This window comes from Panthera leo, chromosome A1 (assembly GCF_018350215.1).
Source record: "Panthera leo isolate Ple1 chromosome A1, P.leo_Ple1_pat1.1, whole genome shotgun sequence".
In the NCBI taxonomy this organism is placed as follows: Eukaryota; Metazoa; Chordata; class Mammalia; order Carnivora; family Felidae; genus Panthera; species Panthera leo.
In genome coordinates this window covers 194981725-195009676 of record NC_056679.1, presented here as the reverse complement: position 1 = coordinate 195009676, position 27952 = coordinate 194981725, and the positions used below count along the sequence as shown (strand labels likewise).

The following is a 27952-nucleotide window of genomic DNA, read 5'->3' as shown; positions in this document are numbered from 1 at the left end:
GCAGTTTCTAAGTCATTACTTTTTATTTTGAAAGATTTGTCAAACTCCCCACATCATGGCGAGGGTTTGCAAGATTAATGAGAAGCAGCTTTTTCATGAAATGCTTGGAGGTGAACGAGTTCTCAGCCTGTGAGATCCGACCATCCCATTGACTTTGAAGTTACTCTTGACTGATAGAAGGAAAAAAGTGGGGAGAGGGAGAAAAGGAGGGACGTGCTAGAAACCGAGGGAAAGACCTCTTGTGACAGCTATCTAAATGTGGAAAAAAAAAAAAAAAAATTCACCAACCACACTTCTATTTTACAACTTTCTACACCTCGCTCTAGACCTTGGCCTTCCTGGTCGAAAGCACCTCCCAGTCCTGCATTTCCCAAAGACATCTAGGAGGGGAGAAGCCCTGCACGGTGTGGTGACCCACCCCCGCAGGGCCCTGGCAGATTCCAGAGAGCTGATGGTCCACCCCGGCTCCCAAAAGTTTGGACAAACAGCCTAACGTGAAAAGAAACGGCACCGAAAGATGAGGGAGACTTGGTGCGGAACTGGCGTATGCGAGAGTTAACATACTTTCCTAACACAGACTCGGGTCCTTTCTCCCAGCAACAGCCTTGCCACCTGCGGTTCTGGCTGGCGGGTTCCGCACGGCTTTCTCCCACTAGGCCTCCAGTCCCAGAAACATCCTTGCCAGCATCACGTGCCTGTTACTTCCCTTTCCCACCTTCAGGCCATGAGGGGAAGAGCCCCCCCCTGGCAGCCAATACCCTGAAATAAAATGAACACAAAGACTACCTTGGTGAGCGTTAGTTTCAAACAGAAGAGGAGAGAAAATCTGAAGACGCAATGTGTGTTGAAGGCAGGCTTGAGCAGATCAAAGTTCCCACCCACACGCCACTAAGACAACGGGGGACACCGCAAGGGGCGAGAGCAAAATGGGGCCGTTAGTGGGCGAGCAAGAGGCAGTGAGAGCAGAGTTACACCTAAGAATGTCATGACTTGGGTTACAATTTCCATTTTTAGCACCGTTAATGTATTCATGTGAATCTATATTAGCACCTTGTCCCCAGGCAGAACAACAAACCATCCAAACATTTTAAACTTTGGGGGAAACAGGAAGGGGAAGATCAAAGAGGGAGGATCCAGAACTGCGGAAGGAGGCAGGCGTGGATTTAGATCACCAGATCCTTGTCAATATCCTCTGCAAAGCAAGACGAGAGAACAGAGTTAGAGCGTGAGGCCCTGTGCGGGTGAAGACGGGCTTCCTGAGGAGTCGGCGGGTCCCCCCCCATCCGCAGGCCAGGGGTCAGATGACCAGCCCAGGGTCACCCAGGAACGTGGCGACTGATAACCTTGGTCTCCCTGCCCCTGTTCCTGTCACTGACACACACTGCCAAATTACACTTCCTGTCTCCTGTCTACGTGCCTGCCAGTTCCCAAAATAGGGCTAGGCACAGACTGAGTGCTACGCTTGAGGAAAGGAATGATAAAGACGGCCAGATGGACAAGAAACCACCTGAGAGAGCAAGGCCTGCCCAGACAGGGAGAGCAGACAGGAGTTAACTAGGCCCAGAGAGCAGAGCTGGGTAGAGAGGATGGACCCGCAGATGACAGAGAGCAGAGGGGAGGTGGGGAGAGGATGGGGCCCCTTTGCTCAGACACTCACGCTCCTTGATGCCGAAGCAGCCGGCCCACTCATCCAGGGCGATGTACTTGTCATTGTCCAGGTCGCAGGTCTCAAAAAAGCGGGTGGTGCAGTGCTCCATGGGGATGAGGGGTGCGCGCAGTGGGGCCAGCTCCGTGTGGGACAGGTACCTGTGGGCAGGAGACGGGGAGGGCCTGAGGTGTCGGAAAGCCCCACGCTCCAGGAGAGACAGGAGAGCGAGGCTGCCCCACAGGGTGGAAGGAAGGGGTGTGTGAGTGGAGCAGGAAGCCAGCATCCTGGTCTACCCCCCCGCTCTGCCGCTGACCTGCTGTGGGACTGAGAGCAGGCAATGCCTTGCTCTGAGCCTCGGTTTCCCCTCCATCAAAGGGGGGAGAGTTGACCGTAACGGCTAAGGGCCCTTCCGGTTCTGAGATCCCATGGGTTCATAACAAGGGCCTCTTGGTGCATTTGTTTCCTTATTGGCTGAGGATCGGGGCGCAAACACTTAAAGTGAAAATCTTCTGCTATTGGTAGATCAAAATCTGATATGAAACAACCGTGCGTGTTTCCAGGGACACACATGTCTATAGCGACAAATGCCTAGAAAAAAGTCTAAAAAGAAACACACTAAATGGTGCCGGTGCTGCCTTCTGGGGAGAAGTGGGACGGGGCTGGGATTGGCAGGACGGTCAGAAGGACTCTGACCTCCACAAGAGCTTTCACTTTCTGTACCTGGTAACGTGCGAGAGGGAGGCCTCCTGGCTTCTCTCCCGCTGTCCATTCCCTTTCCTCCAGCCGGCCTGGCCTCCAGAGCACACGTATGAATTTTTTCCTTATTCTCCAGAGCCCTCAACCAGTTGTCCGCAAAACACTCTTCCCCAAGGGGCCGCACCGTGACTCCAATTTTCTCTCTAACCCCCAGACTCCCTCACGCCACCCAACTCGTGGAAGGAATCACACAATGTTTCAACTGGAAGGAACATCCTCTCCCCTTCTGTTGTATATCGGTGGGAAAACTGAGGCCCAAAGAGGGGCAGGAACTCAGGCAAGGTCACCGTGCAGCTCTGGGACAAGAAGAGCGGGAGCACGGACCCCCTGGCCCAGGCTGGAGCACTTTCCCAGACGCACAGTCCTGCGGCCCCATCCGGAAGCCTCTCTCCCGGTGCTTTCATTGTGGTGGGATCCAGCGGCTCAGTCTGAGCTTCAGATGTCCCCCCTGACTTCCCCTTTCCCCTCCACAGTGAGTGACTCAGTTGAATCCCAGCCATGGAAAGAGCCTGGGAGAGAAGCAGCAAGGAGGTTCCCAGAGCTCAGGAGACCCCCCCACTTGGGGACTGTGGCCAGGGTGGGTGGGCTCCAGGCACAGACGAGGGGTGAGCGTCCCAGAGAGGACCATCCCTGGGCCCGGTGTCCTCCCCCCAGGCATGTGAACGAGGTGGCCCTCCATTCCGGGCTCCCCCGAGAACACACAGCAAGAGGAGGCCACAAAGCTGTGGTGAGGGTCGTGACAACCACTGTCCGGCCTCACGTGCAGCCGGCCACCCACTTACACCTTCTGGGGGCCTTTTTACTGTTGTCCTTCGATTGTGAGAAGCAGGTTGTCACCCAGAGCGTGAGCTTCATGGGGGCAAGGACCACATCAGCTCTGATCACGGATAAACCCCCTGCCCGAACAGGGCTGAGCACATAATAGTTGCTCAGTGAGTGTTGGGTCACGGACAGCTGCGTGCCTGTTCTGCCGTGTGGTTGCACGGCACGTCAAAACCCATCTGGACGACAGGGAAGAGCAATTCAACAAGGGCTTGCGATGTGGATGGGATTGGTTCTGTGGAGTTTTTTTTAAGAAGTCCCAGGTTCAGTTTGCCCTCCCAGGGCTGCTGGGTCTCAGGTCTTTTGCTGAAGGGCTGTGAGCACACAGGCCAGCCCACCTCCGCCCCACTACCCCACGGAGTCTGAGCTCCTTTCCAGCTCACTCTCCCTCAACAAGTGGATACCCAAGACCGGTGCGCACAGGGGTAAGGAGGGATTTTTCAATTCCAGCTGACTTCCACTTCTTCCGGCATGAACATGTATTATGGCTTCCTTCCTGCTCGGCCCCTACACAAACTGTGGGACTCCAGGACTGCACGCAGCAGTCTGCAGAGTTTTCTGGCCATACCCAGTGCACCTCCCAGCCCTGACCCACAACTCTGCGTCCTCCAGCACCGAGCCAGAGCGGCGCCCTGTGACCCTGAGGGCCTGAGGCCTTACCCATCAATGGGGTGCTGGTCCAGCTGGCCAAACTGCCAGTGCACGGGGAAGATGTACATGTTGTAGTTCTTCTCGAAGTCCCGGGCCAGCAGCTCCACGGGGTGGTCTCCAGCCTCCAGGCGCTTCTCATTCTCATGGATCTTCTTCACCTGTGAGAGCAGATGCTGCGTGACAAAGGGTCCAGGGGAGACCGTCCAGGCCAGGGAGGGCCCCTCCTCTTCCGACAGTAGGCCGGAGCCAGAAGAGACCAGCCCAGGCCAAGGTTCGAAATGAGGGAAGGCAGTGGCATAGATGGGTACCAGCATCTCACCCACAAAAGCGGAGGCCTGGGGTGATCTCAAAGCAGTCTATCTGCCTAGAGCGGTCCCACCAAACGCACCTGGGGAGTGTGTGAAAATGCAGCTTCCTGGGCCCGGATTCACAGAGACACTGATTCTGTGGGCCCGAGATGGGGCTCGGGAATCTGCACATTATCGGTACTCCAAGTGCTTGATATGTCCAGTAACGTTAAAGATCCACAGATCAGAAGGAAAAAGCAACTGGGCGTTTGTGTTCCTTTTGTTTAACACTGGGCCAAAGTGAGCAGGTCTCTCTATGACAGGGCTTCTCGGGCTTTAAGACGTGAACGTGTATTATCAGCCTCCAAAGGCAGCAAGAAGCCAGCGTCCCAGAGCCCAGAATAAGGGCACTCGTCAGCGCCGCGGTGTAGGTTTACACGTGGGGGCCTAGTTCTAGGGATGGGACTGGATCTCAGCCAGCCCGGGGCCAGGAGCCACCTCGCTCAGTGCCAGGCAAGGGCCCTGGGACAGGCTGGGAAGAGAGCACTTACTCGCAGCTTCTGCTTCTCGGTCAGAAGGTTGTTGTCCTCGTCCCTTTCGTACAGAGTGACCAGGACGTTCTTGAGCCAGTCCCGCATGCGCAGGGGGAATTCGGTCAGCTCGGAGTCCAGGCAGGGGGGGATGTCTAGGGTCCAAAACACGAGAGTGGTCAGCACAGACCCCGACTCTCCCTGCCTGAGGGCCAACATGCTGGCTAGGCCACTCTTCTCACCCAGGGCCTCCTCCTACAGCCATCTCAATCGATGACCTGGGCACAGTGGCTCGGCCTTTCTGGGATGGTTTCTCACACCACAGTGAGCAAAGGAGATTGTGTGGGGGAAGAAGGTTCCACTGAGCCACGTCTGCTCTTCCCTGGGCCTGATCTAGTCTGCTGAGGGCAATGGTTCACTCCAGTGACTCCTGCACTTTTCTGGGTGATGGGGCTCTGAAAGCAGAGGTCCGGGTCCCACGCTGGTGATACCAACCTTTGGGAGGTGTTTGAGCTGGGAGGTTGAATAACATTATCCATAGGCCCAGCTTAGCTTTGGTGGGGAGGTCAGTAATACTTACCCACCAGAACATTCTTCATGACGATTCCATCCTGATCTTTGGAATTTAGAATCCCAGAATGTCAGACCAAGTCTACCCTCTTATTGGACTTATCAAAGGTCAGCATGGGGCGGGGGGGGGGGGGGGGGGGAGGGGCTTGCTCGAGGCCACGTTATCAGAACCTCATCCACCATCCCTGGCATGTGGTTGCCCTGGGGCTTAGAGGTCTGTCCTTCCCTCATCCTGAGTCCAGGGAAAGTCCCCTCTGTGGTTAGGACAACTACCTTCTCCACCACGAGCTGGGGAGTAGAAGGGAATACCTGTGGTGGACACACTAGGATTTGGAGCAAGTGAGCCACACACCCCAGAGGACAGAAAGAACCACTTTGGTAAAAGGCCTCTTGGCCCACTCCTCAGTCTCACTGCCCAAGGACTCCTATCAGCATTCCTCCCCAGCCTCCTGAGCCCCATAACTGGGAGCATGGGGCTGACCACGGGAGAACCTGGTTTTCTCCTCCACCTTTCTGAACCCTGCACACCTTCACGAAGCAGGTGAGTGGCTCTCCCCAGTGCCATCTGGTGCCAGAATGTACCAGAGACACCACATGGGTGCTGTCTTGGAGGAGGATGTGGCCTTGGGTGTCTGAAGTGATAAGGAGACTGCCAATGCTGAAAGAGGCACCTGGGCCAGTGGGATCTACACCTGGAATCACTAACAAGAAGCTAGACAGTATCCTGGCATCCCTTCCCCCAACACCTGACTCCCAGGTTTCTAGAGGAAAGTGGTTAATCGTAGGTCTTAAGTGGGCAGACGGGAATGTGATGGAGTGAAAAGGCCAAGGATAGGGCAACGCTGAGTAATGGGGCCTGAAGGAAACTGGCATGCCTCATATTTTAAAGCATTCAAGTTCAAATACAGTGAAACCTTGGATTGCAAGCGACTTGTTCTGTGAGTGTTCCATAGATGAGCAAACATTTCTGATACAGTTTAACTTGACAAGTGAGTGACGTCTTGCAATATGAGTAGTATGTGTTGCTGAACATCACGTGATCGCAACTGGGCCAATGGTTCTTCTCTGTCTCTCTCTCTCTCTCTCTCTCTCTCTCTCACTGTGGGATTGTGGGTGATCGTCTCCCACGCACAGATGCTGGGTCTCAGGCCACAACGTTTGGCAGAAATCAGTGATTTTTCAGAAGGTTGGAAGGTGCCCCCAACTGGCACTAGTGTGTTTTTTGTCCCTTCAAAGCACCTATGGACAGCCCTCCGCTGTTCCATACAAGAGTGAGCTTAGGAATGCTCTGCTTCATCCTGGGTCAGGCTGCCTGCAGATCGAGACCCTCTCCTCAGCTGCCTTGTTGCCAGTTACATTCGATACAGTCTATGACAAGAGTTTATTAATACTGTACTGTAGTCAACATCCCTGCGAGTGTATACAATGGCCCCCATGCAGAAGAAGATTCCACTGAGCCAATAGAGAGCAGTGATTCCGTTAGTGATAGTGAAAGTCGCCCTACACAATAACCCTCCTCTCTCTTCTCTTCCTCACACCGGCCACGAAGGTTTTCAAAGGTAAGTGCAGGTTAATTTGTTTATTTTTCTTTAGACTTTATATGTTCTTTGTTATTTTGTATTATATTACAGTATTGTAATCACTTTATATGAATATTTTTGGGATGTGGAACGAATCATCTGAGGTTCCATGATTTCTTACGGGGAAATTCGCTTTGATATGCAAGTGCTTTGGATTACAAGCATGTCACCAGAATGAATTATGCTCGCAAACCAAGGTTTTACTGTGTTTTAAAAACACTTTATAGGCCCAGAGAGAACATCATTTTTGCTTTGCCCTATTGAAGCACTAAAGATTTGGGTTAGCCCTATAGAAGAACATCCTCATCAGTAGAGAAAAGGAAGGGTTGTCTTGGATGCTAGTGGAAGGATCCAAAAACCCTCCCTGACCTCCACAACTGCTCAGTCCTTCCTGGGAGGTGTCCCGAATGCAGAGCTGAGAGGCAGCTACTCCTAGACAATCATCCCATTTTATAAATGGCAATCCTGGGGCGCCTGGGTGGCTCAGTAGGTTCAACATCCGACTCTTGACTTCGGCTCACGTCATGATCTCATGGTTCGGGGCCTTGGCCCTACATCAGCACAGAGCTGTTTGGGATTCTCTCTCTCTCCGTGTCTCCCCCTCCCCTACTTGTGTGTGTGCACATGTGTCCTCTCTCTAAATAAATGAATAAACATCTAAAAAGTAGTGAATGGCAATCCTGAGGCTCAGAGAAGGAAAGAGACTCGCCCAATGTCACGAAGCACGGGGGTGCAGAGCCCGCATCAGCGCCAGCTCAATGCTCTCTCCCCAGATGAGGCGCTGGAAGAAGCCAAGGACAGACTCACATTTGCAAGGCCCAATGTAGTCCAGGTGGAGTTTGTGGCCCTTCTTGGTGCCCTCCAGGGTGCACTTGGTGGCAAAGAAGTGGCAGGAAGAGTCGAAGGTCTTGTTGTCATTGCTGCACACCTGCAAAGCATAGAGCACAGAGGGCCACGCCCTGATTCCCAAAGCCCTTCACTGGCCCCACCATCCTTGCCCATTTCAGAGATGGGGACATGAGGGGCCAAGCAAGGAATGTGATCAGCCCAAGGTCAGGCGGTGGGTTAGTGCTGGGGCTGCAACAAGAACCCACTCTGTGGGCTCCCGGGCCGATGACGAGCCCATGGTGAGAGCCACTGTTGGCCTCTGAGTGGAGGTACAATTGAATCAGGCAGAGATATGGGAAACAAGCCTGGCAGATGTGGAAAGGAGGAATGAAAGATGGGGGGTGGTGAACAGGCAGAGTACAGAAAAAAGTTAATGCAGAAAGCCTGGGACAGTCATGCTTAGCAAGGCCCGCTTGTGATGTTGGCCCTTGGCTGGCATCTGGGAACTTGGCCGATAAACAATTCCCTGCACCTGCTATAAAACTTTCCACAGATGATGAGGGTGCCTCACTGTGCCTAGGCTGCTTGTACAAACAATACGGTTTGTACTGAACATCTGCTTTCCTTCTGGAAGTCTGGAATTCGGGTACGTGCTAGGCAGAGGGTGCCTACGTGACTAGCGCTCAATGAAAACTTTGAGTGCCGAGTCTCTAATGGGTTTCCTTGAGCAGAAACATTGTTCACACGTGGCTGCATCTTTGTAGCTGGGGAAAGAGTGCATTTTGTGAGACCCCTCATGCGAGTGGAGAAAGCAAGCAAGCCTGGGCCTGGATTCCTCCAGGCTCTCCCTACATCTTGTTCCCGCGTGATTTACTGTGTATCTTTAATATGTCACTGTAATAAGTCTTAGCTGTGAGCACAACTGTACATTGGGTCACGTGAGTCCTCCTAGTGAATCTCTCTCTGCACGTGGGGGTGGCCAAGCAGAGATGCCGCGGGGTGAACGAGGACTGTGGCAGGAAGTATCTGTGTTAGGAGGCAGGGAGCCTTGTGTGGAACCTCCTGTACATACTCACTATGGCTTATAGATCACTGCAGAGGGAGAGTTGATGGGCACTGGTGACCAGTGGGATGGGAGTAAAGGGGTGAGGAGGAGGAAAAACCTGACAACGATGCTAAAATTTGGAGCCCAGAGGATAAGTTGTATTGGGGAGAGACTACTGATGGAGAACCCGGATGGGAGGTTGTGGGAACAATGCCGGTACCAAATATGCTGTCCTGAGCTAGGTCATCACTAGCACATTGGTTGTCATGAGTGGGCACTCAATAAATAATTACACGGTTGGATCGATGGATGGTTGGTTGAGTGAATGAGTCCTATTAGAGGCAGAATGGATGGGTTTGAAAGCTTTTTTTAAATAGCATATATTGGGTACTAAGTACAAAGCACTACCTAACAAATATCCACAACCACCCTATGAAATAAAGACAATCTCTATCCCTATGTCAGAGATGACAAAGCTGAGACTTGGAAAGTTTCAACATCTAGCTAAGATCTCACAGTTGACACGGGTGGAGATGGGGTTTGAAGTCAACCTTCAGTCTGACCCCAGAACCCACATTTTTGGATGCTTTGCTAGGCTGCTCCCAAGCACTGAAGTCTCTATCTCAGTGTCTGATGTTCTTGATATGTTCCCTTCTGGATCTGGTACAGAGCTGGGAACCTGACGGTGCCGAATAAATCCTTATCGGTTGCTGGAGACACATGGCGACGGACAGAGCCTTACCTCCACTTTCCTGCTGTGACCAGTGTGGGGACTTCTGAGACTGGAACTGCCCCACAGAGTCACCAGGCCACCAGTGTTCTGGGCAGCCACTCCACGTTTGCGAAGGCCCAATCCCCCAACCCCCGGCCCTTACCTTCTCAAACTCGCCAATGGGGGCAGGGCAGCTGGTAGGGTCCTGGCACACGCACATGGGGGTGTTGTTCTCATCCAGCTCACACACTTTGCCATGTTTGCAGTGGTGGTTCTGGCAGGGGTCTGGTAGAGTACAAGGGCGTGTAGTTAGCACCACCCGGTCCACCCGAACCCAACCGGACTGATACCGGGGCAGAATTCCTCTCCTGGGGCCCCCACTCTGGGTTTTGGGCAGCCCCGAGTCCTCCTTTCTCTTCTGCTGAGCCCAGCAATTGGCATTTAAGGGAGAAATTGGCTCAGTCTGGGGATTAGAGATTCAGTGTGAGGTCAGGGTCGGGCACATTTTGGGGGCCTGCAGGCTTCATCTGGGACCCAGGAGCCCTGGATACCATATGACTCCCTTGAGGATCGAAGCAACCATTGTGTTCTCAGCTCTGTTCCTCAGTGATAGTGAGACGTTTTTGGATTATAAAATAAACTTTCTAGAAGGATGGAAAATCAGCTGTTGTCATGGAGCCAGGGAGCTGTGAGGCCAAGCAAAACAGACTTGAGTGGCTGTAAAGGAAAAGGGAGAAGAGCCTTGAGGCCCACAGTGAACAATAGAGCCCAGCTGTGTCTGGTAAACACCGGATGAGGGTGGGCCTGGAGGAGGGAAGGAACAGACCCATTAGATGCCCCTCTGCTCCGACAAAAATTCTGTGCCCTCAGGATGACAGCTCAATCTAGCCATTTCCTCCTGGTGCTTGATGTGGGGTATTTTAGTCATTCTTTATTGGATGCCTGCCCTGCCAGGCGGTGGGCCAAGTGCCCTTGCGTTTTATCTCATAATCCTCCAACAGCCGTGGGGCGAGGGTCCGCTATCTTTGTCATCCCTGGGTTAGAGGTGAGGAAGCGGGCTCAACGGAGCTCAACGGAGGGCACTTGCAGAGGGAGTTGGCAAGTTTAAAGGCAAGCCTACATGGGTCTGCCTCCCAAGTCCACGCTGTTAACCCCTTGGGTCGGAGATGCCAGCAAGGTGTGCCGGAGCCAATGGCCCTAGGACAGTTCGGTCCTTCTGGCACGAACTCCAAGGGTAGCATTATATGAGCTTTGTCAGGTTTCCAGGCCTTATTTCCTCACGGCTGTGTGAAACAATTTTCACATAAGCTAAGGAGTATAAAAGCTCCTGGAGGTCTGTGCCCGTGTGGGACAGGGGCTGAGACAGAGGTCATCGAGGAGCTCGGGGACCACATGTGACCTGCGGCCTCAGTGGGAACGTGAAGCCCAACTTTGGAATCAGGGCAGACAGCTGTGAGGGGAGAAGGCCATTTCTAGCTTGGGAACATCCTTTGCTGAGACCCACAGCCTGGCTATAAACAGATCATTCCCAGATTCCAGAGAATATTCCCAACCTTTGAGTCAACACTGTTCCTCCTCCACAGCCACCTCCCCCCCCGGGGGGAGGACCTCACCCTGAATTTCCTTGGGAAGGAACCTCACGGAGGCTGTCCCCACGCCCCAGGCTCAAGCAGTGGAGTGCAAAGCCTGGATGTGACAAGACACGAGAAAGGGACCTACTTTCAGCCACCACCTCCTGTTCGGCTTCCTCGGCACCTTCGTCAAATTCTCCCACTTCCACCTGCACGGGGTTGGCTCCCACAGGTCCCTGGGGGTGGGGGGACAAGAGTGAGTCCAATGGCCCCTACCCGCAGAGGTAAAGACTGGAGGGGACTTGCTCGGGTGCTTCAGGTCCCACGAGAGGAGAGATGAGCCGGAAAGGTGTGCCAGGCCCAGGGCACACAGAGAGCACAGATGCCAGCGTCAGAATTAAGACAGACTCCTACAGGTCCACCGAGGTGCCTCAGAGGCCCCGAGGGGTGTTAGGGCAGGAGGGGTACCGAGCCCACTATCCCCACCAGCCGTGCCACAGAAGCTCCCCTTCGTGTTTAACGTATGGGGAGACTGTGGGTGATCACCTAAGAAAAATCTCCCCACAGCTCAGAAAGAAAAAATTTCAAACTCACAGCTCCCACGTCCAGGGTTTCACTGAACGAGGAACATTCAGGAACGCGTCAGGATTGGGGGATACACGGCATTCACCTCGGTGCTATGCGTGCACACGGGAAGGGGCAAATGTCCCGTTCCAGGATCGAGACTCCCAGCACCCTGGTTTCTCCAGGGAATGGATGTGGACATCTGGGGACCCTACCCACCTACCTCTGCCACCTCAGCCACGGTTTCCTCTACCACCTCCGTCTCATCGGGCAGGGCTTCCTGTTGCTGTTGGGAAGAGAAAATGGGGTGCAGAAAGGTCAGGGCCAGCTTTGCCTCTGAAGTGCCTCCAGCCTGGGGAGCTGGGAGAGCAGCTCCCTGGAGATCCCAAAGGCTGTGCCTCAGGGACTGCCATGGGTAGGGTGATGATGGCAAAAGGGAAGCCAAACACAGGGGCCCTGTGGAACGCTGGAGCACCCCCCTTTATATATTTTATATCTGGGGTGTCTCTCCCAATAAGATTCAGCTTGGAAAAGCACTTTCATTGCTTCGAACTCCTATGAATCTGGAAACCACTGATGCAGACCGACTCCCTTCATCTCATAGATTGGAAAACTGAGACCCACGGGGGCATGAACACCGCTAATTTTAACAGATGTCATTATCTTTTCCGCAAGTATGATGTTCCTATCATGAATTTGTTATTCTTGCCATGTCAACTTGGAGTAGGAAGAAGCAAGGTAGCAGACAACTCTGAGGTGCCTGGCTGGTTGGGGCTCCTTAGCAACAGCTAACCCTGCCAGATCTTTTGCCAAAATCTACCTGCCAGAGTCCACCGTCACTCACACCTCCTAGTGGAGACAGGCCGAGGGAACCCTAGGTTGCAAGAAACTGTTTGTCTGCCGCACCCTTCTTCCCCTCTCTTCCGGTAACGGCTTCCGGATTAGCTTTGAATGACCACTGCTGGCCCTCTGCGTGCAAGTCTAAGTCTTGCAGGGACGGTCTGTTGGTCAGGGTGCTCTACATGACCCCTGGCCAAGAAGCAGGCCCAGGACCCAAGCTCAACTGGATTGGTTCTCCTTGAATTTTTTTTTAGATCGTCTTGGCACGTTTTCTCAAGAAGTGAAAACTTTGGAGCAGATCCATTCAAATGGCAGCATCTCCGAGACTGTTCTCACCTCCCAGATCCTGGACCTGTCCTTCTCCAGCCCTCCCCAAGGCCTTAGAGTTCATAATCTATCCCTGTAGATATCCTTCCCCCTCCTAATGTGGTGAGACCGGAGCCTGTTGCTTGCAACCAAATAGTCCTCACTGACTTGAAAACTAACCAGCCCTCTCTCTGTGGGTGCTAAAGGTTCACCTTCTCCTTACATGGAAATCCCTCTTCCCTGGACTCTCCACCCAGGGGTCCTCATCTCAATTTTTCTCCTGAGCTTATTAGCGTAAGAAAAATCTTTTTTTTTTTTTTTTTAATAAGGCACAAAATGAGATAGGGAAGCCCTCGCCCCTCCAAGTATCCAGGGCCGGTAGAGTCGGTGACTCTGATGGAGGGAGACCGAGCGGATATGCTCTTTGAGTACTTACAGGAGCTGCCAAGGCCCTCCCGGCCAGGCAAAGGAGGAAGAAGATCCAGGCCCTCATGATGCTGGAACCCTGCAAGGGGACGGAGATGGAGAATTGAGTGAGTGGGAGGCTTCTTGACAGACAGCCCCTTCTGAGCTGAATTCCTGTGATATCTGAGATAAAATTTAGGTGGTGCATGCAAAGGGATAATGGAAGGTGCCAGAGGAAATCGCTTTTATTCCATTCTCTTCCAGTTCCGACTGTATGAGGAGAAAGTCTCAGTTTGCTGCTAAGGTGTCTTCGATACCTGTCTAGCACTCCTCTCTCTTCCTTTTTCTTTAAGTTTATTTATTTATTTTGAAAGAGAGAGAGAGAGAGAGAGAGAGAGAAAATGAGTAGGGGAGGGGCAGAGAGGAAGAGAGAGAGAATTCCAACCAGACTCCACTGCGACGTGGGGCTTGAACGCACAAACCATGAGATCATGACCTGAGCTGAAATCATGAGTCAGACGCGCTTAACTGACTGAGCCACCCAGGCTCCCCGCTCCTTTTTAACAGAGAGCAGGCCTCCGGCTCAGAGCCTCCACAGGAAACTATATCCAGCTGGAATTCAACAGAGTTGTTTTGTCTTCTTTGTGTTTTTTTTTTTTTATAGTTTCCTTCCATTTATGACAAAAGACAAAAGATTTTTCCGCTTACGGTAAAGATATAAAGTCTTTTTTCCCCATACATTTATTTAAGTTTTAAAAATTTTTTTCATGTTTTTATTTATTTTTGAGACAGAGAGAGAGAGACGGAGCATGAGCAGGGGAGGGTCAGAGAGAGAGGGAGACACAGAATCTGAAGCGGGCTCCAGGCTCTGAGGTGTCAGCACAGAGCCCGACACAGGGCTTGAACTCATGGAGTGTGAGATCATGACCTGAGCTGAAGTTGGATGCTCAACGACTGAGCCACCCAGGCGCCCCCATTTATTTAAGGTTTAAAAAAGTGGCTCGCCAAAGGTGGTTGGCTAACTAGTCAAGTTTGGGCAATACTGAACCAGATCATCTTCAAGGACCCTTAATCCCCGATGTTACGGAATTCTTTTTTCCCCATCCTCCAAACCCTCCTCCTCCTCCTTTTCCTCCTCTTTTCTACCCTCCGAAAGAAGGGGGGAAGTTAATAGTCAGAGACCTCCTGCCACTTTGAGACAATGAGATCTACATTCTAAAAGAAAGAGGGGTGCCTGGATGGCTCAGTCATCATGCTCTCTCTCTCTCCCTCTCAAAAATAAATAAACATTAAGTAAATGAAACAAAGAGCAATAGTCTTGGAGTGTGACCAGTGGACAGCCACATCTGTCTCCATTCTACCCAGAAGGGACAGCACTTCTCTGGATCCCCCAGGGAAACTATCCAAATGCTCACTTATGTTCATGTTTTCTCTTCTTTCCCCCTCACAGCTGAAGGATGTTAGCTGAGATCTAGAAACTTCTCCTGCCCTGGTCGCTGCTAAGACCTCATCCTCTGGATGCTAAACCCTTGGCTCCAAAAATCCCATGACTGCAAGGGATTTGGAGGCAGAATCTTCTCTGATGATTCATTGCCAAAATGCCATCCCTCACAAAGGAACTGTGGTGGGCACGTTTTATTTCTTGTTCTAACTAGATGGACTTCTATTCCCAGATGGCTTTAGAAAGTTCTTCCTTATATGGATCCAAACTTGCCTCCCTCCAACTTCTGGTCTACTCTGTTCCCCCTCCTGTGGCTACGCAAAAACAAGAATTCTCCTTCTGCCTCCAAGTAGCGTTTAGTCAAGGTGGGCAGCGGCCGTGTCTTCCCTCTTTTGTCCCCACAAATTTCTATATTGGGCTCGTCATTCCTAGTTCTTTCCAAGACTTTTCAACTGGCCCAGCGTCTTGGAGGTACCCTGGCATCATGGAAAAAAACAAACACGCAGCTTGGAATTCAATGCCAGGGGATCCTATCAGCCTCAAAACGACCTTGGTTATTGGTTAAGATCACTGGTCCTCTCCAGACCTTGCTTCCCCTTCCATTAGTTGTGAGGGTCAGACCAGGTAAGCTTTGAGGTTGTAGGCTGGGTTCTTAAAATGCCCTTAAAATGTCACAGGCACACGCTGGTCTTGGCACGTGTCCTCACCTGTGGTATAACCCATCTTCGTTTGGACTATGGTATTGGGACGGTAGAAACAGGCAGAGGAAGAGCAGATTCATAATGACCCTTTATTGTATTAAAATCGACCTAAAACCTCACCTCTTATTTCACGGCATGTGTATGAAATAAAAGTAATAGAAATTTAGAGGCATCAACCTGGGAGCTTGGCATTGTTTCACCCTGGCTCCAACCCCCAGACGAGTCCAGTCTTCCCTTTCCAGGAAATTTTTAGAATGTTCCTGCCCCACACAGTTGTATGCTTGTTTCCCTACCATCCCCCCCCCCCCCCGGCCCTCCCCAGACCTACAAGTGGAAAAATCTCCCTGTTTGCTTTCCCATTTGAAAGATACAAGCAAGACAACCCCCCACATAGGATTTTATGAATGGAAGCAAGAGAGAAACATCAGTGAAGGACTTGTCTGAGGCTGTTTGAAGTTAAAGGGTCAAAGTGAGACTGGGAACTAGAAGGAAAAAAAAAAAAAAAGGTGTTGTCTGGGCTCCAGTGACAGAGAAGTCATGTCATCGGAGAACTACCCCAGCCAGGACTGGGAATGTAATGAGCTTCCGATTGAAAAGCCAGGAAGGCCAGTATCTCCAGTCTGTCCCTCGTGTGAGCAGAGGAACCATGTTCCTTCCCCTCCTTGACCAGGGAAAGGTCTGTTGGTCAGCTCTTTGGTCTGTCCTGCCTCTCTACCTTCCTGCACTTCTTTCCTAGTGGCACAATCACCCTTCCTGCCGCTGGTTTTGCAGCCAGAACCAAAAAACAGTTCTAAATCTTGTAGTGCGTTTAGCGTCTAAAGGGCTCACATATGCACTGTTCCCCTTGGAGCCTGTGCTGTGACACACGGGCAGACACGGCACGGGAGGGCTTACAGTCCCACTTTCTTGATGAGCCTGCGGTTGAGAGGAGGAAATCGTGCAACATTCAGGCCTTTTCCAAGTCAAACTCCCCAGGCAAACTACCTTCTTGTGGAGTTGGGTTGGGCCTATTTAGGGATTATGTCTGGTGGGGGAGTGGGGGAGAAATGCAGAAAGTGACAGTGTTAAGAAAATGACCCAAAATCTTAGAGAAAGAGTGAATTTCCAAAATTTGGGCTCCTGCCCAGTGCCCAGGGCTACATCACCAGTCCCAGAACCCTATGCCTCCAGATGATGGGCTGAGAGGGAAGGGGGATGTCTGGACTATTCTTCCTGCATGACCACACTTTCTACACGTGCATAAGATCCCCGAGGCTCTCGGAAACAGGTCTGGCAAAGGGGCCAGCCGTCCATTCCGCAGAGCTGATGGGGTGCAACAGTAACCCCAGTGAGGTCAGAACACAGAGTTCTGAACCCCAGCATTCAGAACACATCCTCTGCCAACCAAACCTAGATCCAGTCCGCCCAGTGAAAATATAAACAGCCCTGTAGAAATGACTGGTATCGAATGAAGACTCGCTCCTTTGTATCTCTTTAGCCTGTGGTGATGCAGATGTCTATCCTTTTCAAAGTGTTTTCACAATCCAGCATCCCGCTGGGGGCTCAAGGCATGTCTTCCTGCCCCGTAGTACAGGTGAGAAGGTGAGGCCCAGAGAGGGGAAGACATCTTCCCAGACCCCCAGGGAGTGAGCAGCAGGGCTGGGTGAGGACCCAGGCGGCCCCGCTCCACCCCTGGCGGGCTCTTCCTCTCACAGTTTCCCTTGGCAGCTGCTACCTCCCAGGTGCTCACCTGAATGGAGCCCAGTTGGGCTGTGAACTGGTCTGAGTTGCAGGGAAGGAAAGTAGCCTGGGCCAGGGGAGGAACAGGAGGCGTGTTTCCCTTGGCTTGGTGGTCACCAAATGCAGACACTGCTCACTCCCACCCCACCGCCGCCTCCTCCCCCTGTTCCGTACATCGAGTCCCTTCCTTTTTGCCTTTATTTGCTCTGGAGATGGCTGAAAACCCGCCCGTGGCTGCCAGCAGGACCTGAAGCTGAGGTCACTCCTCTCTTTAGAAAGACTCCAGGGATGGAAAAGTGGAAAAGTACAGCCAGCCCCCCCAGTTCATCTCCCTCAAAATATAAAGGGCCTCCTTTGGGCTCTCCCTGGACACTGAAAAGCCCCTTGAATGTCAGCACAGGGGGGACATCTCAGAATCATGGAACCTTAGACTGTGGGCCTTGGAATCGTAGGCTCTTAAGAACATGAAGCACAGAATTTGAGCTGTAATCATCAAATCTGATTTGAAGAGAAAGAGGTTTATGGAGCAGGGCAGTCTAAGAGAACCTTCTGGAAATGATGCAAATATTCTCTACCTGCAGCGTCCAACGTGGTAGCTATGGCTGGCGAACCCTTGAAATACCGCTAGTGTGGGCGAACTGAATTTTTAATTATATTTCATTGTAATTACTTTAAATTTAAGTAGCCACATGCGGCTTATGGCTACCATATCGGGGTGATTACACACTTTTATAGAAGCGGCAGAACAGAAAGGTAAACTCGTGGGCTCTGGAGACAGAGCGTAGATTCAAATCTGCTGCTTAGCAACTGTGTGACCTTCGGAAAGTAACTTTCCTTCTCTGGGCCTCAATTCGTTTCTCCATCGGTAAAAGGGAAATAACACACCTACCTTGAGAGGCTCACGGGTGATTTATATGAGAGAATAGAAGTAAGCAGTGTTGTTTGCAAGAACACCCAAGGATCCCAGAATATCTATCCCCCCCTCAAGAATCCAGGGGAAGAACCCCAGCTCTTTGCCTGTGGCCTAGGGAGAAAGGGTGTCGGGGTGGAACAAAGGAAGCATTGCTCCTCTTGGTCAAGGGGACACTATCCCAGCCTCCAGAGAACACAGTGACGAAGCCTGGGCCCCAGGCCGGCCCCTTCGTTGGCCTGCTGACGCAAACCAAGCATCTCTCTCTCACTGTTTGGCTTGGAAACAAGGGTTCCAAAAACACACGTTCCTGGTAAACAAGCCTAAAGAGAGAAAAACAAGTCTGGAGGCTAATAAAGGAACCCCCTCTGTGAGCCAGGCCCGCCAGAGAGCTGGGACTTGGAAGGAGAGCCGGGCCAGGCCGGAGACCTGGCACTCACACCAGGGAGAGAGCACAGCCACTCAGAGGTGGTCTCGTGACACAGAAGTCGGGAGTCTTGGGACTGCGGTCTTGGCAGCATTGTTCCCAGCTCACCGTGCAAACTTAGGGAAGGCTCCTTCGCTCCCTGGACCACACCTGGCCCTGCTCATGTGCACAATGAGGAGGTTGTTTTAGATCAGTGGTGCTCAAAATTACATAAGCCCTTTCTTTCAATGAGGTCTTCTGCAAAGTCCAATATTTGAAGCAGCTAAAGGCCTTTGGCATTTGTTGAAACATGAAGGTGTTTATCTGTTCCGTGAATCAGCGTGAAATTAAAAAAAAAACAAAAGCAGGCAAAAGTGATGCTGAGAAGGGGGCTGAAGGTCCTACACACTCGGACACCCCTGAGACATGTTGGAGCATCTCTGGGTTCTCCCATAAACCCAGTTTGCAAACCCTGGGGCAGTGTGGTCCCTACGGTTTCTATGGCTCTGGCTTTCTAAGTCAGCTCAGGCAGAAACCTTTCAGAGTATCACCCCTCCCAGCCTGTCCCTGGACTCGGCTTCCAATTTTAATATTTCTTGCTGGAAGAGAAGAATCTAAGGGAAACTCAAGCTCAAGCCCAGAAGTGAAGAGGTTCTGGGGCAGCTCTGAAGCAACCCCAGAGTCTGGGACTGGGATCAGCCCGAGATTCCATAAAGGCATCTAAGATGCCACGTTTCACTGTTTCATCGTGGTTAGGAGAGGCCCCGGGTGGAGCTTCAGGCTTTCCTCCTTGGCTCCCTCTAGGGGCCACTGCTGCAAATGGGGTGACCACAAATGGAGGGGATGAGAGCTCAGACTGTCACATCCCTAGGATAGTAAATACATGGTGAATATGTCTCCACATGCTCCTCCAGTGCATGTGGCAGACATTACTAATCAAGCACAGGATCTTTTTCCCCTAAAGTGCGGAGTGGCGTCTAAATCTTGAACAGGGTTCTTCTAGCAGCCAGTGCCTATGGATTGGCATTGCCAAGCCATGCGAAACCTCTCTGCCATGCTTCTGATTTGAGAGACAAAAGGAATTGAGGCTCAGAGAGGAAAAATAGCTCACTTAAGGGTCCCACAGCAGGCGGGTGTCAAAGCTAAACTTCCAGCTGTTCAGAAACCTCCAGATGTTTACCTTGTTTCGTTTCTTATTTCATCTGATCAGTCTGGGATCCTCATGCCATGACTAACATAAGATGACCCAGAGGGATCCTGGATAAGATAGGCTAATAACCAGTTTCTGAAAGAACCCAGTTCTGGACACAGTTGGTATCTCCATCCATATTTTTTCTATAGACACCGAGCTCTATGTCTTGAGAATGGGGGCAGAACTAATTTCCTACCTAAGCCATCTCTCCCTCCTGGATAACAGGAGGCTGTTTTTCTAAAGGATTCTGCCAAGTCACTGCTTGCTGCCTCTGGCTCTGCTCATCCCAGCCATCCCCAAGTTCAGGGTTGGGGTTAGGATCCAGGCCGTCTGCTGTAGAGAAGACGTGGCTTCGTTAATCCCCAGGGTTGGCCAAAAGCTCAGCTCCAGCCCTCTCTTACCTCCTTTAAAGACAGGATAGGGAGGGAGCCAGCAAGAAGCAAATGAACAGCCACCTATTAGCCACATTGTGCCGTCCTGATGGCATAATTCCCTAATGAGGCCTGGGATAGGCCATTGCTGGCCAGCAAAGGAGAGAGAGAAAGTACTGCCCCTCACTTATCATCCACAGGGCTTGTTGCCTGTACAAACATGAAACCAAAGTGATCAAATGAAAACAAAAAAAGAAAGAAAGAAGGAAGGAAGAAAGAAAGAAAGAAAGAAAGAGAGAGAGAAAGAAAGAAAAAGAAAGAGAAAAAGAAAAAGAAAAAGACAAAAAGCGAACATTTGGATATTTCTGAACATCTGAAAGTTAGGCTCAGACATCAGTTGGCTGTGTGACCTTGAATGAGTTATCTTCCCTCTCTGATCCTCAGTGTCTCTATCTGTGAAGTCCAGCCAGCGGTTTGGTACTGTATGTGTGTGACATGTCTACCTCCTTGTCATCGTCTGTAGTTACGTGTGGCTACACACAACAGTGTGCGGCTGCAAATGGTAGTTGTGTGTGTGTGTGTGTAACGGACAGTGTGTCTGTGTGTAAGTTACGTGTGGCCCTGAAGACCATGTGAAGCTGTGTCTGTGTGTCTTTGTGTGTCCACCTGGCTCAGCATCTGTCTGTTTCGGCCTGTGGAGGGAAGGGTCAGAGTTTGTATGTGCATCGAGGTGCACACCTGGGACTTGTCTGTGCTGTGTTGTGAGCCAGCATACGGTTCAGGGAGAGGTATGTGAGAGTATGGCCTTCTGTCTTTGCTCACGTGTGGAGGCACTTATTTTTAGCTGTGCCAGTGGGGGCCTGTTGGTAAAAGCCGTGCTTAGAACCTGCATCCTCATGGGTTCGTGTCTGCCCCTGTTTATCTCCGCACACCTACGTAAATAATCTCAAAAGCCACATATTCTCCTATTTACCTCACATCCTGAGCGCTTGCCTTTCCACCATTATCCTTTCCTATTTATAGCTTATTTTCATCAAGGAAAGCTGCTCTTGTAAATAGCAAACCCCAGCCATGCTATTGGTTGACAAGTCTCCGAGGAGGGATAAAGGTTTTAGCAGGACTATTATGCAAACCAAGATCCCGTAGCCCCTCCTCTCTTGTTTCCTTTTCAAGTAGGCAAACGGGGGTGTTAAAAGTGTAGGCCAGTTACTCCTTCTCATGAAGGCAACCTCTGGGATTTAGGTTTGCAGGCCCTTTCAGAGCTGGAAGGGCCCCGGGAGACCATCTAACTGCCCCATTTAACAGATTAGGAAACTAAGACCCAGACAGGGGAAGGGTCTTACCTAAAGTCACTCACTGTGAGTTAAGACTCACCTCTACCATAGCCTTGGCCAATGCTCTTTTTACACTGGGGGGTACAACACTCTTGGGAAATATGAAGGTGCCCAAATCAAAATGGATTTAAACAATATTTTGTTTAAATTGTGCCTGTCAGCACTTTTAGTAAAGAGAAGTCATATACAAACCCAAGATGATGGGGCTCCCGGGCCAAAAAAAGCTGGAAATGATTTCATTAAGTCTCTGGATGCCATAAATTTATCAGTTCTAAAAACCCATTGCATTAGGTGGGAGGACCACAGTTCGCCAATTGCTTCCTGTGTGTCAGCCCATTTCTTCCACAGGATAGCCCTTGGAGGTGATGGTTGTTATTGTTCTTTAATCAAGGAAGAAACTGGGGCTCAGAAGGGAGAACCGATTAGTTCAAGGTCAAACGGCACCCCGGGGACAGCAGCGGAACAAAAACTCTTCAAACACCCAAGTCAGGGAGGCTTATCACAGCCCCACAGCTGCCCTGGGATCCTGGGAGATCAGCAGGGCAGGACCTAGAGTTTGCTGTCCTGGTGTCTGGGGATTGAGTGAAGGAGGGGACATTCAGACGGAGCCTGACGAGCCTGACCCTGACGTTCTGAGTCTTTCAGTGTCCCCTCCCAGCCAGCAGGCAGAGACCCTGAAAAAAAGGTTACCGTGGCAACTCACATTCCTCCCAGAATGAGTCACGGCAAAGAAGAGCCTTTCTGTGGGTGGGACTTGGAGAAAGTTTCAAAAGTTGATTCCTTCTCCAGGCACCCCTTCCCCCCTCCTCTCTCCCTCGGCAATTCGCTGCCTTCAGGCTTTGTCGATGTGGCAGCTGAGCACTCTGAGTTAACCCTCTCTTCCCCCAACCACTCTGTTTCAAAATTGTTTATCCTCCTGCAAATATACATCTGCTTCCAGTCCCACCCACACTCCATCTCCCACGTCGTCATGCCCTCTGGCTATCTGGGGGTAGTGCATCCATTTGAATATATGTTAAGACTAAAGGCTGTGAATACCCCTTGTTCTCGTTCTCTCTCTCTGTCTCATACACACACACACACACACACACACACACACACACACACACACTACTGTACATATCGTTTTAAGTGGCTTGCAGATGCTTGAAGCCCATTCAAAGGCCAGTCCATGGATTCCAGTTTAAGAGAACTTCCCTAGAAAGTTTCAGATGACGTCAGGCACCCAGAAGACCAAGTCCAGTCTTCTTACTTTACAGATAGGGAAACGAAGTCCAGAGGACTCACTTACCTAAGATAACACATAGAATGTGCTCTTTAAGTCTGCCAACCTACTTCTTAATTGCTTCTCAGCACTTCTACCATCAGCCTTTGGAGGAGATAGAAATGTAACCCTAGAGAATTGCTGGTGGAAACATTTTCTCCATGTGTTCTGCATAGAATGCTGTCCTTTCTGGAGGAAAATGTGTGCCTCTCTGTTCTCTTTTGGGCAGGCTGGGCTTCCTTGAAGACATGCTTCATCTTAGTGCCCCCTTTATCCTTGATGTGTCTCAGACCCCAGGAAGTCCCCTCATCACCCAGCCAATGGAGCCAGTGAAGGTAAAGACAGTAGTGATGGGAAGGAGGGCGTCCAAAGAGGACTTAACATCCTAAAAGCCTAGACACCAGTCCCATGTAGAGTTTGGGCTTTTCAAATAAGGTGGTGTGAGAGAGATGCCCTGGGACTCTCTCTTGCCTTCCCCCTTCTCCCCTTCTTGGCACATCCTCCGCCACACCCAGCCTCCCAAAGGACCCAGGTGTCTTGGTTGGATATCAGATGCCTGGGGTCTTCAGATCTACCTACACTAAGGGCCACTGCCAGTGAGTTCCTGTGTTTATACCCTGGGGCAGCCCCAGATGGGAACAATGCCTAACCCAGGAGTGACTATCTGACGGTGCTATTTCAGAGTGTGTGGGTTGGGGGGGAGGGGTCACTGGGGGAGAATTCCAGGGAAACAGGAACCTTCCCAGGGTGCTGATTAAAGGTGGAGACCCCCCCCCCCCATTTGCCCTCCAGAGATCAATTTATCATTCATGCAAAGTCCCTTTTGGAGAACAGAACTCCCGACCAAGAACCCAGTCTAGGAAGTATCTTCTGGAAGGGGGAGCAGGGCAGACTCTGGCCGCCCTCTGTCCCTGTGCAGCTGTGACCAGATCAGATTCCCAGGAAAGGAGGCTGCCACATTTGTGAAGGGAGCAAAGAGGATAGGCAGGCAGCCTCTGAAACCAGAGAGCCAAACACACACACACACAGAAAACACTCCCCCAAAGACACAGTGAGATTATTTTCTGCAAACCTAAAAGGGAGACAAAGTTATACCACCTGAAAAGCAACAGGCAGCCAGTCCGTGGCTCCTGCCCTTCGCGGCAGCGGTGATGGAGCCCAAAGGAGATGCGCGCCCCGTCCCTGACCCAGAGACCTCCCAGCTCAGCTTCTCTTTCTGTACACAAAGTGCAGGAGTGAACTAGGGTGTAGGGGCTGGGCACTGGAGAAGGGGAAGGCCGGGTGGGGGTCGTGCGTACCTCAGTGGCAGGCAGGCGGACAGCAGGCAGAGTGCTCTGGGCTGTGTGAAGGTCTGCAGGAATGTGGAGGGTTTAGAGCCGGGCAACAGGAAACCACTAGGAGCTCTGGGCTGGGTCTGTCTCCCCTCCACCCCTCAGTCCCTCCTCCTCCTCTGTCTCCTCCTTCCCCCCCTCCCCTGCCTCCCCATAGCCAAAGCCGGCTATGTCTTCCAGATTTTTCTTTCTCTCCTTGCTGTCCTGACCAGACTCCCCAACTCTGCCTGCCTCGTGGGTTCTGGGACTGCTGCCTACACAGACTCATGGAGTGCCAGGGCTGGAAGGGTCCACAGGAATCACCAGGAACAACCTCTTCGTTGTTCAGAGGGGAACTGAGGCCTGGAAGGGGCCAGGGATTACCCAAAGGCCCCCAGGGGCAGAGCCAGGCCCAGATGTCCTGACTTTGCGACCAGGGATCTTTACAAGAGCCCTCCCGAACATTAGGCAATACTGAGGAGGGCAAAGAAATTCAAGGGGGTTGTATCTGTGACAAAGGCAAAGCCGGAACTCGCCTCTGTACAGACAAGAGAAGCCGCCTCTGGTGGCATCATCATTGATGATTTGGGATATGATCTAAAAATAACAACTCTGACTCAAGTTGCACCACTAATAACACATAAGAGATGAGCTTTCTAGCCAGGGAATCTGTCATCAGTATAGAGTAGATAAGGTGATTGATGATAGTGATAATAATCATAGAAGTAACAATAGCCAAGGTTTATTCACACTTAATAATCTTCACCAGCAACCCCTTAACTTAGATTTTGTTATGATCCCCATTTTACTAATAAAGAAACAGAGGTTCAGGGGGACTAAGTCACTTGCCCAAGATCACCTGGCTTAAAGCGGTATGGGCAGGCTGAGTCCACATTTCAACTTGGCTCACTCTTATGCTACATGAACTTCTTGGTACAACGGGTCTTGGTTGAACATTTATGAGAATATTGATGAATATATCAATCATATATATATGATGAATATATATATCATCATATATATGATGAATATATTTATGAGTGCGTTTCTAGGACTTTGAGAGATCCAGGAATTAATAACTGGTATTTGTCCTCAAGGAGCTCTGGCTGTTGCTGAGAGGGCATGCCTTAGGCATACACCCACTCACACGAGTGGTACAGACTCTGAGGTTTATCCCAGAGTTCAGAGTGGAGGGATTCCTCCGTTGGGGCAGGTGGAGAAGGCTTCCTGGAACAGGTGGCTCTTGAAGCATGGATTTGGTTTGAATAACATGGAAAGAGAAGACTGAGAACACTCTCATAAGCTTCTACACGATATGGCCTCTGCCTCTCTCGCCATCCTGTCCTCTATGCTCACTCTACTCCGGGACACCAGTCTTTCGGTTCCTCAATGACCCCCATGTTGTTCCTACCTCTGGTTCTTTGCCCTTGCACTTACCTCTGCCAGGGACAGCTGTCGATCTGAATTTCCTGTGCCTGGAGTTTCCTCATCCGTCAGGTCTCTGTTGTTACAATGTCATCTCCTAAAAGAGCCCCTTGGCCCCCCGTGACCACCCAACTGGAATTAGTCTCCTTGCTTCTCTCACAGGCATAGTTCACCAGTTTACACTCTTTTTTCCCTCCCAGCACTTGCCATGATCAGAAACTATTTGTCTCCCCCACCAGACAAACGATCCATGAGAGCAGGGGCTTCACATGTCATGTTCGCTGTGATGCTCTAAGTGTTGAGAACAGTGGCCAAGGCAAAGCTGGCACTCACGCAACGAGGAGGTTGTCTTTTAATAGGGTTCCAGACTGGAATAGTGCCCAACACTGGTCTTCCAGAGACCCTCAACCCTATAAAAATTGATCGTAAAAGTTTGAGTGGCTGTGCATTCTTCTGCAGAGAAGGCCCAAGGCTTTCTTCAGGCTCCCAAAGGCACTAGTCAGGAATCCAGGAAAGGAACTCTACTCTAGATGATCCCCAAGGCCTCTGCCTGATCCAAAAGCCAAGAGCTGATGCCCTGCGTTGGCTGTTCAATACTGGCTGCTGGCAGACTCCTCAGATAAGTGTTTTGCCATCTGGACAGATGCATATTTTTATAGGATTGGTTGCTATAGCTCCCAGGCATCGTGGGGACTAAAATTAACTAAAATGTTGTGTTTCTTCTTTATAAACAGATAATGATTCTGATGAGAATGAACCAATGGAACCATTCCCATGTGGTCTTTGCTTCAGGAATTAGAGAGTGGGTTGGAGTTAGGCTAAGGCTCTGGGTGAGAGGTCCTATTTAGGGGCCACTTGCCAGCCCCTGTGGGGATACCTTGATCCAGGCTCCCTCTCAGGAAGACTCAGTAGATTTTTATATCTAGGGTAGGAGCACCCCTGGGGAAGCAGGAGCCTCTGAAGCAAGGATGACTTTGACCTAGGAAGGGAAACTGCTAGGACTAAGGCTGGTCTTCCTGCCATCACCAAGGGCTTCAGAGGCAGGGAAAGAAGGGCAACTTGGGCCAGGTGTGATAGACCTGGTTGTGAGTCCCCACTCTGCCACTGAATCAGTGAGTGACTTTGAGCCCATCTCCACCCCCATATGAGCTACACCGTTTTCCTTTGTAAATAGATTGGACAGCATAATAATAGTAATAAGAGCCAGAATTTACTAAACACCTGCTATGCGTCAAGCACTGAGCTAAGTCTTTGGCGTATATTTTCAGATCTAACCTCTATGAAATAGGAACTATTAGTATCCCCATTTTATAGGTGTGAGAAATGAAGTTCAGATCAGTAATACACCCAGGCTCATCCACCAGACACATGGCAATTCAGAGATTCCAACCCAAGTTTAAAGAACACCAGAGCCCAAGTGCTCAACCACTACAATCTATCACCTCCTAAATTTCTCTCCAGCTCTGACAGCAGACTCTAGACCCCACAGCCATTTGGTACCCCTCTTCTTAGTTGGGAATGCTGTGTATCCAACATCAGACTGAATCAGCTTTTCAGCTTTCAAAACGAGAAGTCAGTACCTTGCGATCTTTGCTGCCTGCCCACCACCCTGTCCAGCCACCCTCCAGCTGCGTTCTTCTAGACACGACCTACTCTACCTTGATCCTGTCCTTCCTGACCCGAGCACCGATCCTGTGACCCAGTCACAGCCTTGGAACTCAAGGGTGCTTTACTACCCACTGCCTTGGGAATGTGCACGTGTGCATGGCGTCTAGTCTGTCCACACCTCCAGAACATCAGCTACCTCCTTCATTCATTCATTGATTCTACCGCACTGGGGACACAGCAGGAGGTGGGACAGAGACATTCGAATAGCTAAGGCGGGCAATGAACTAGTTTTAGATTGTGATCAATTCTATGAATGAGATAAACAGAATGAAATGAAAAAAGTAATGGGGGGGCTACTTTAGATAGCGTAGTTAGGGTAGGTCTCTCGAAAGACGCAAATTTTGAGAAAAAAGGTTACATGATGAGTCAGTGAGGGGTGCGGCGGGAAGAACATTCCAGGCAAGGGGAAACAGGTGCCAAGACCCTGGGGCAGGGGGAGCTTGGCATCTTTAAGTAACTGAAAGTGTGCTTAGAACTGCCGTTTGGAGATCCCCCTTCTCCTGTTCCTTCTCCTTTTCTCCTTCCTCTTTCTCCTCTCTTCATTCGTTCCATTTTTACACCCTTTTGGCCATTCTAAGGTTATTTCCTCATGTACTGTCTCAGCGAGAGACAGAGCAGTCTGGTGAGGGAGTCAGGGTAGGGCTTATAACCTATATTGTAGGTATGGGGAAACTGAGGCCCTGATCACCCAGTGGGGCTGGGGTTCAGAGCCAGGTCTCCTGTCCCCTACCTCAGAGGCAGATTCTCAATCCTACCTAGAACCTGTTGGTCTTTCTGCTCAGGAACTCCAGAGTCTCTGTCACCTGAACCAGCTGGAAGACCATCTCTGAGAGCTGGACTGGAGCCAGATGGGGATCCAGTGTTCCCACGTATGGGCAGCAGTACCTGGACAGGGAGCAAGAGGTCTGGACCCTGAAAATAGATCAGCGAGTCTCTGTCGACCTGGCTTCTGGCAAGAACGAACGCAACCAAGCAGAAAGTCAAGTAAATAAAAGCAGTGCCAAGAAACATCCCCTAGGGCCTTACATCAGAAACGGTGTCAGAATCTCAGGGGTTCAGGTCTCCAGGCCATAAATCCTGAATGGGCCTTGCAGTT

At 51.0% G+C, this 27952-nt stretch overlaps 1 protein-coding gene and 1 long non-coding RNA gene across 3 annotated transcripts; one reads left to right on the top strand and one right to left on the bottom strand.

Annotated features, from left to right (window-relative positions):
• SPARC (secreted protein acidic and cysteine rich) lies at nucleotides 1-23859 on the bottom strand. The gene is made up of 10 exons (XM_042948664.1): nucleotides 23752-23859; nucleotides 13147-13215; nucleotides 11788-11850; nucleotides 11149-11236; nucleotides 9593-9714; nucleotides 7652-7772; nucleotides 4716-4849; nucleotides 3887-4035; nucleotides 1658-1806; nucleotides 1-1192 (listed from the first exon to the last, which is right to left on the bottom strand). Exons 2-10 carry the CDS (start codon nucleotides 13201-13203, stop codon nucleotides 1164-1166), a joined length of 912 nt encoding a protein of 303 aa, XP_042804598.1. The 5' UTR covers nucleotides 13204-13215; nucleotides 23752-23859; the 3' UTR covers nucleotides 1-1163.
• On the top strand, nucleotides 5409-27952 carry LOC122226019. Of its 2 annotated transcripts, none has more exons than XR_006205461.1 (4): nucleotides 5409-5805; nucleotides 14566-14739; nucleotides 22683-22788; nucleotides 27639-27952. It is a non-coding gene; the product is annotated as an uncharacterized LOC122226019 (long non-coding RNA). The 2 variants fall into 2 exon arrangements; XR_006205460.1 differs by having other exon boundaries at nucleotides 14566-14921.

Coding starts and splice junctions, on each gene's coding strand:
- SPARC (XM_042948664.1), bottom strand. CDS start 13,203: ATGAGGGCCTGGATCTTCTTCCTCCTTTGCCTGGCCGGGAGGGCCTTG. Junction 7,773..9,592: donor CCATTGGCGAGTTTGAGAAG/GTAAGGGCCGGG, acceptor TATGCTTTGCAG/GTGTGCAGCAATGACAACAA. Junction 4,036..4,715: donor CCGAGAAGCAGAAGCTGCGA/GTAAGTGCTCTC, acceptor CTGCTCTCACAG/GTGAAGAAGATCCATGAGAA.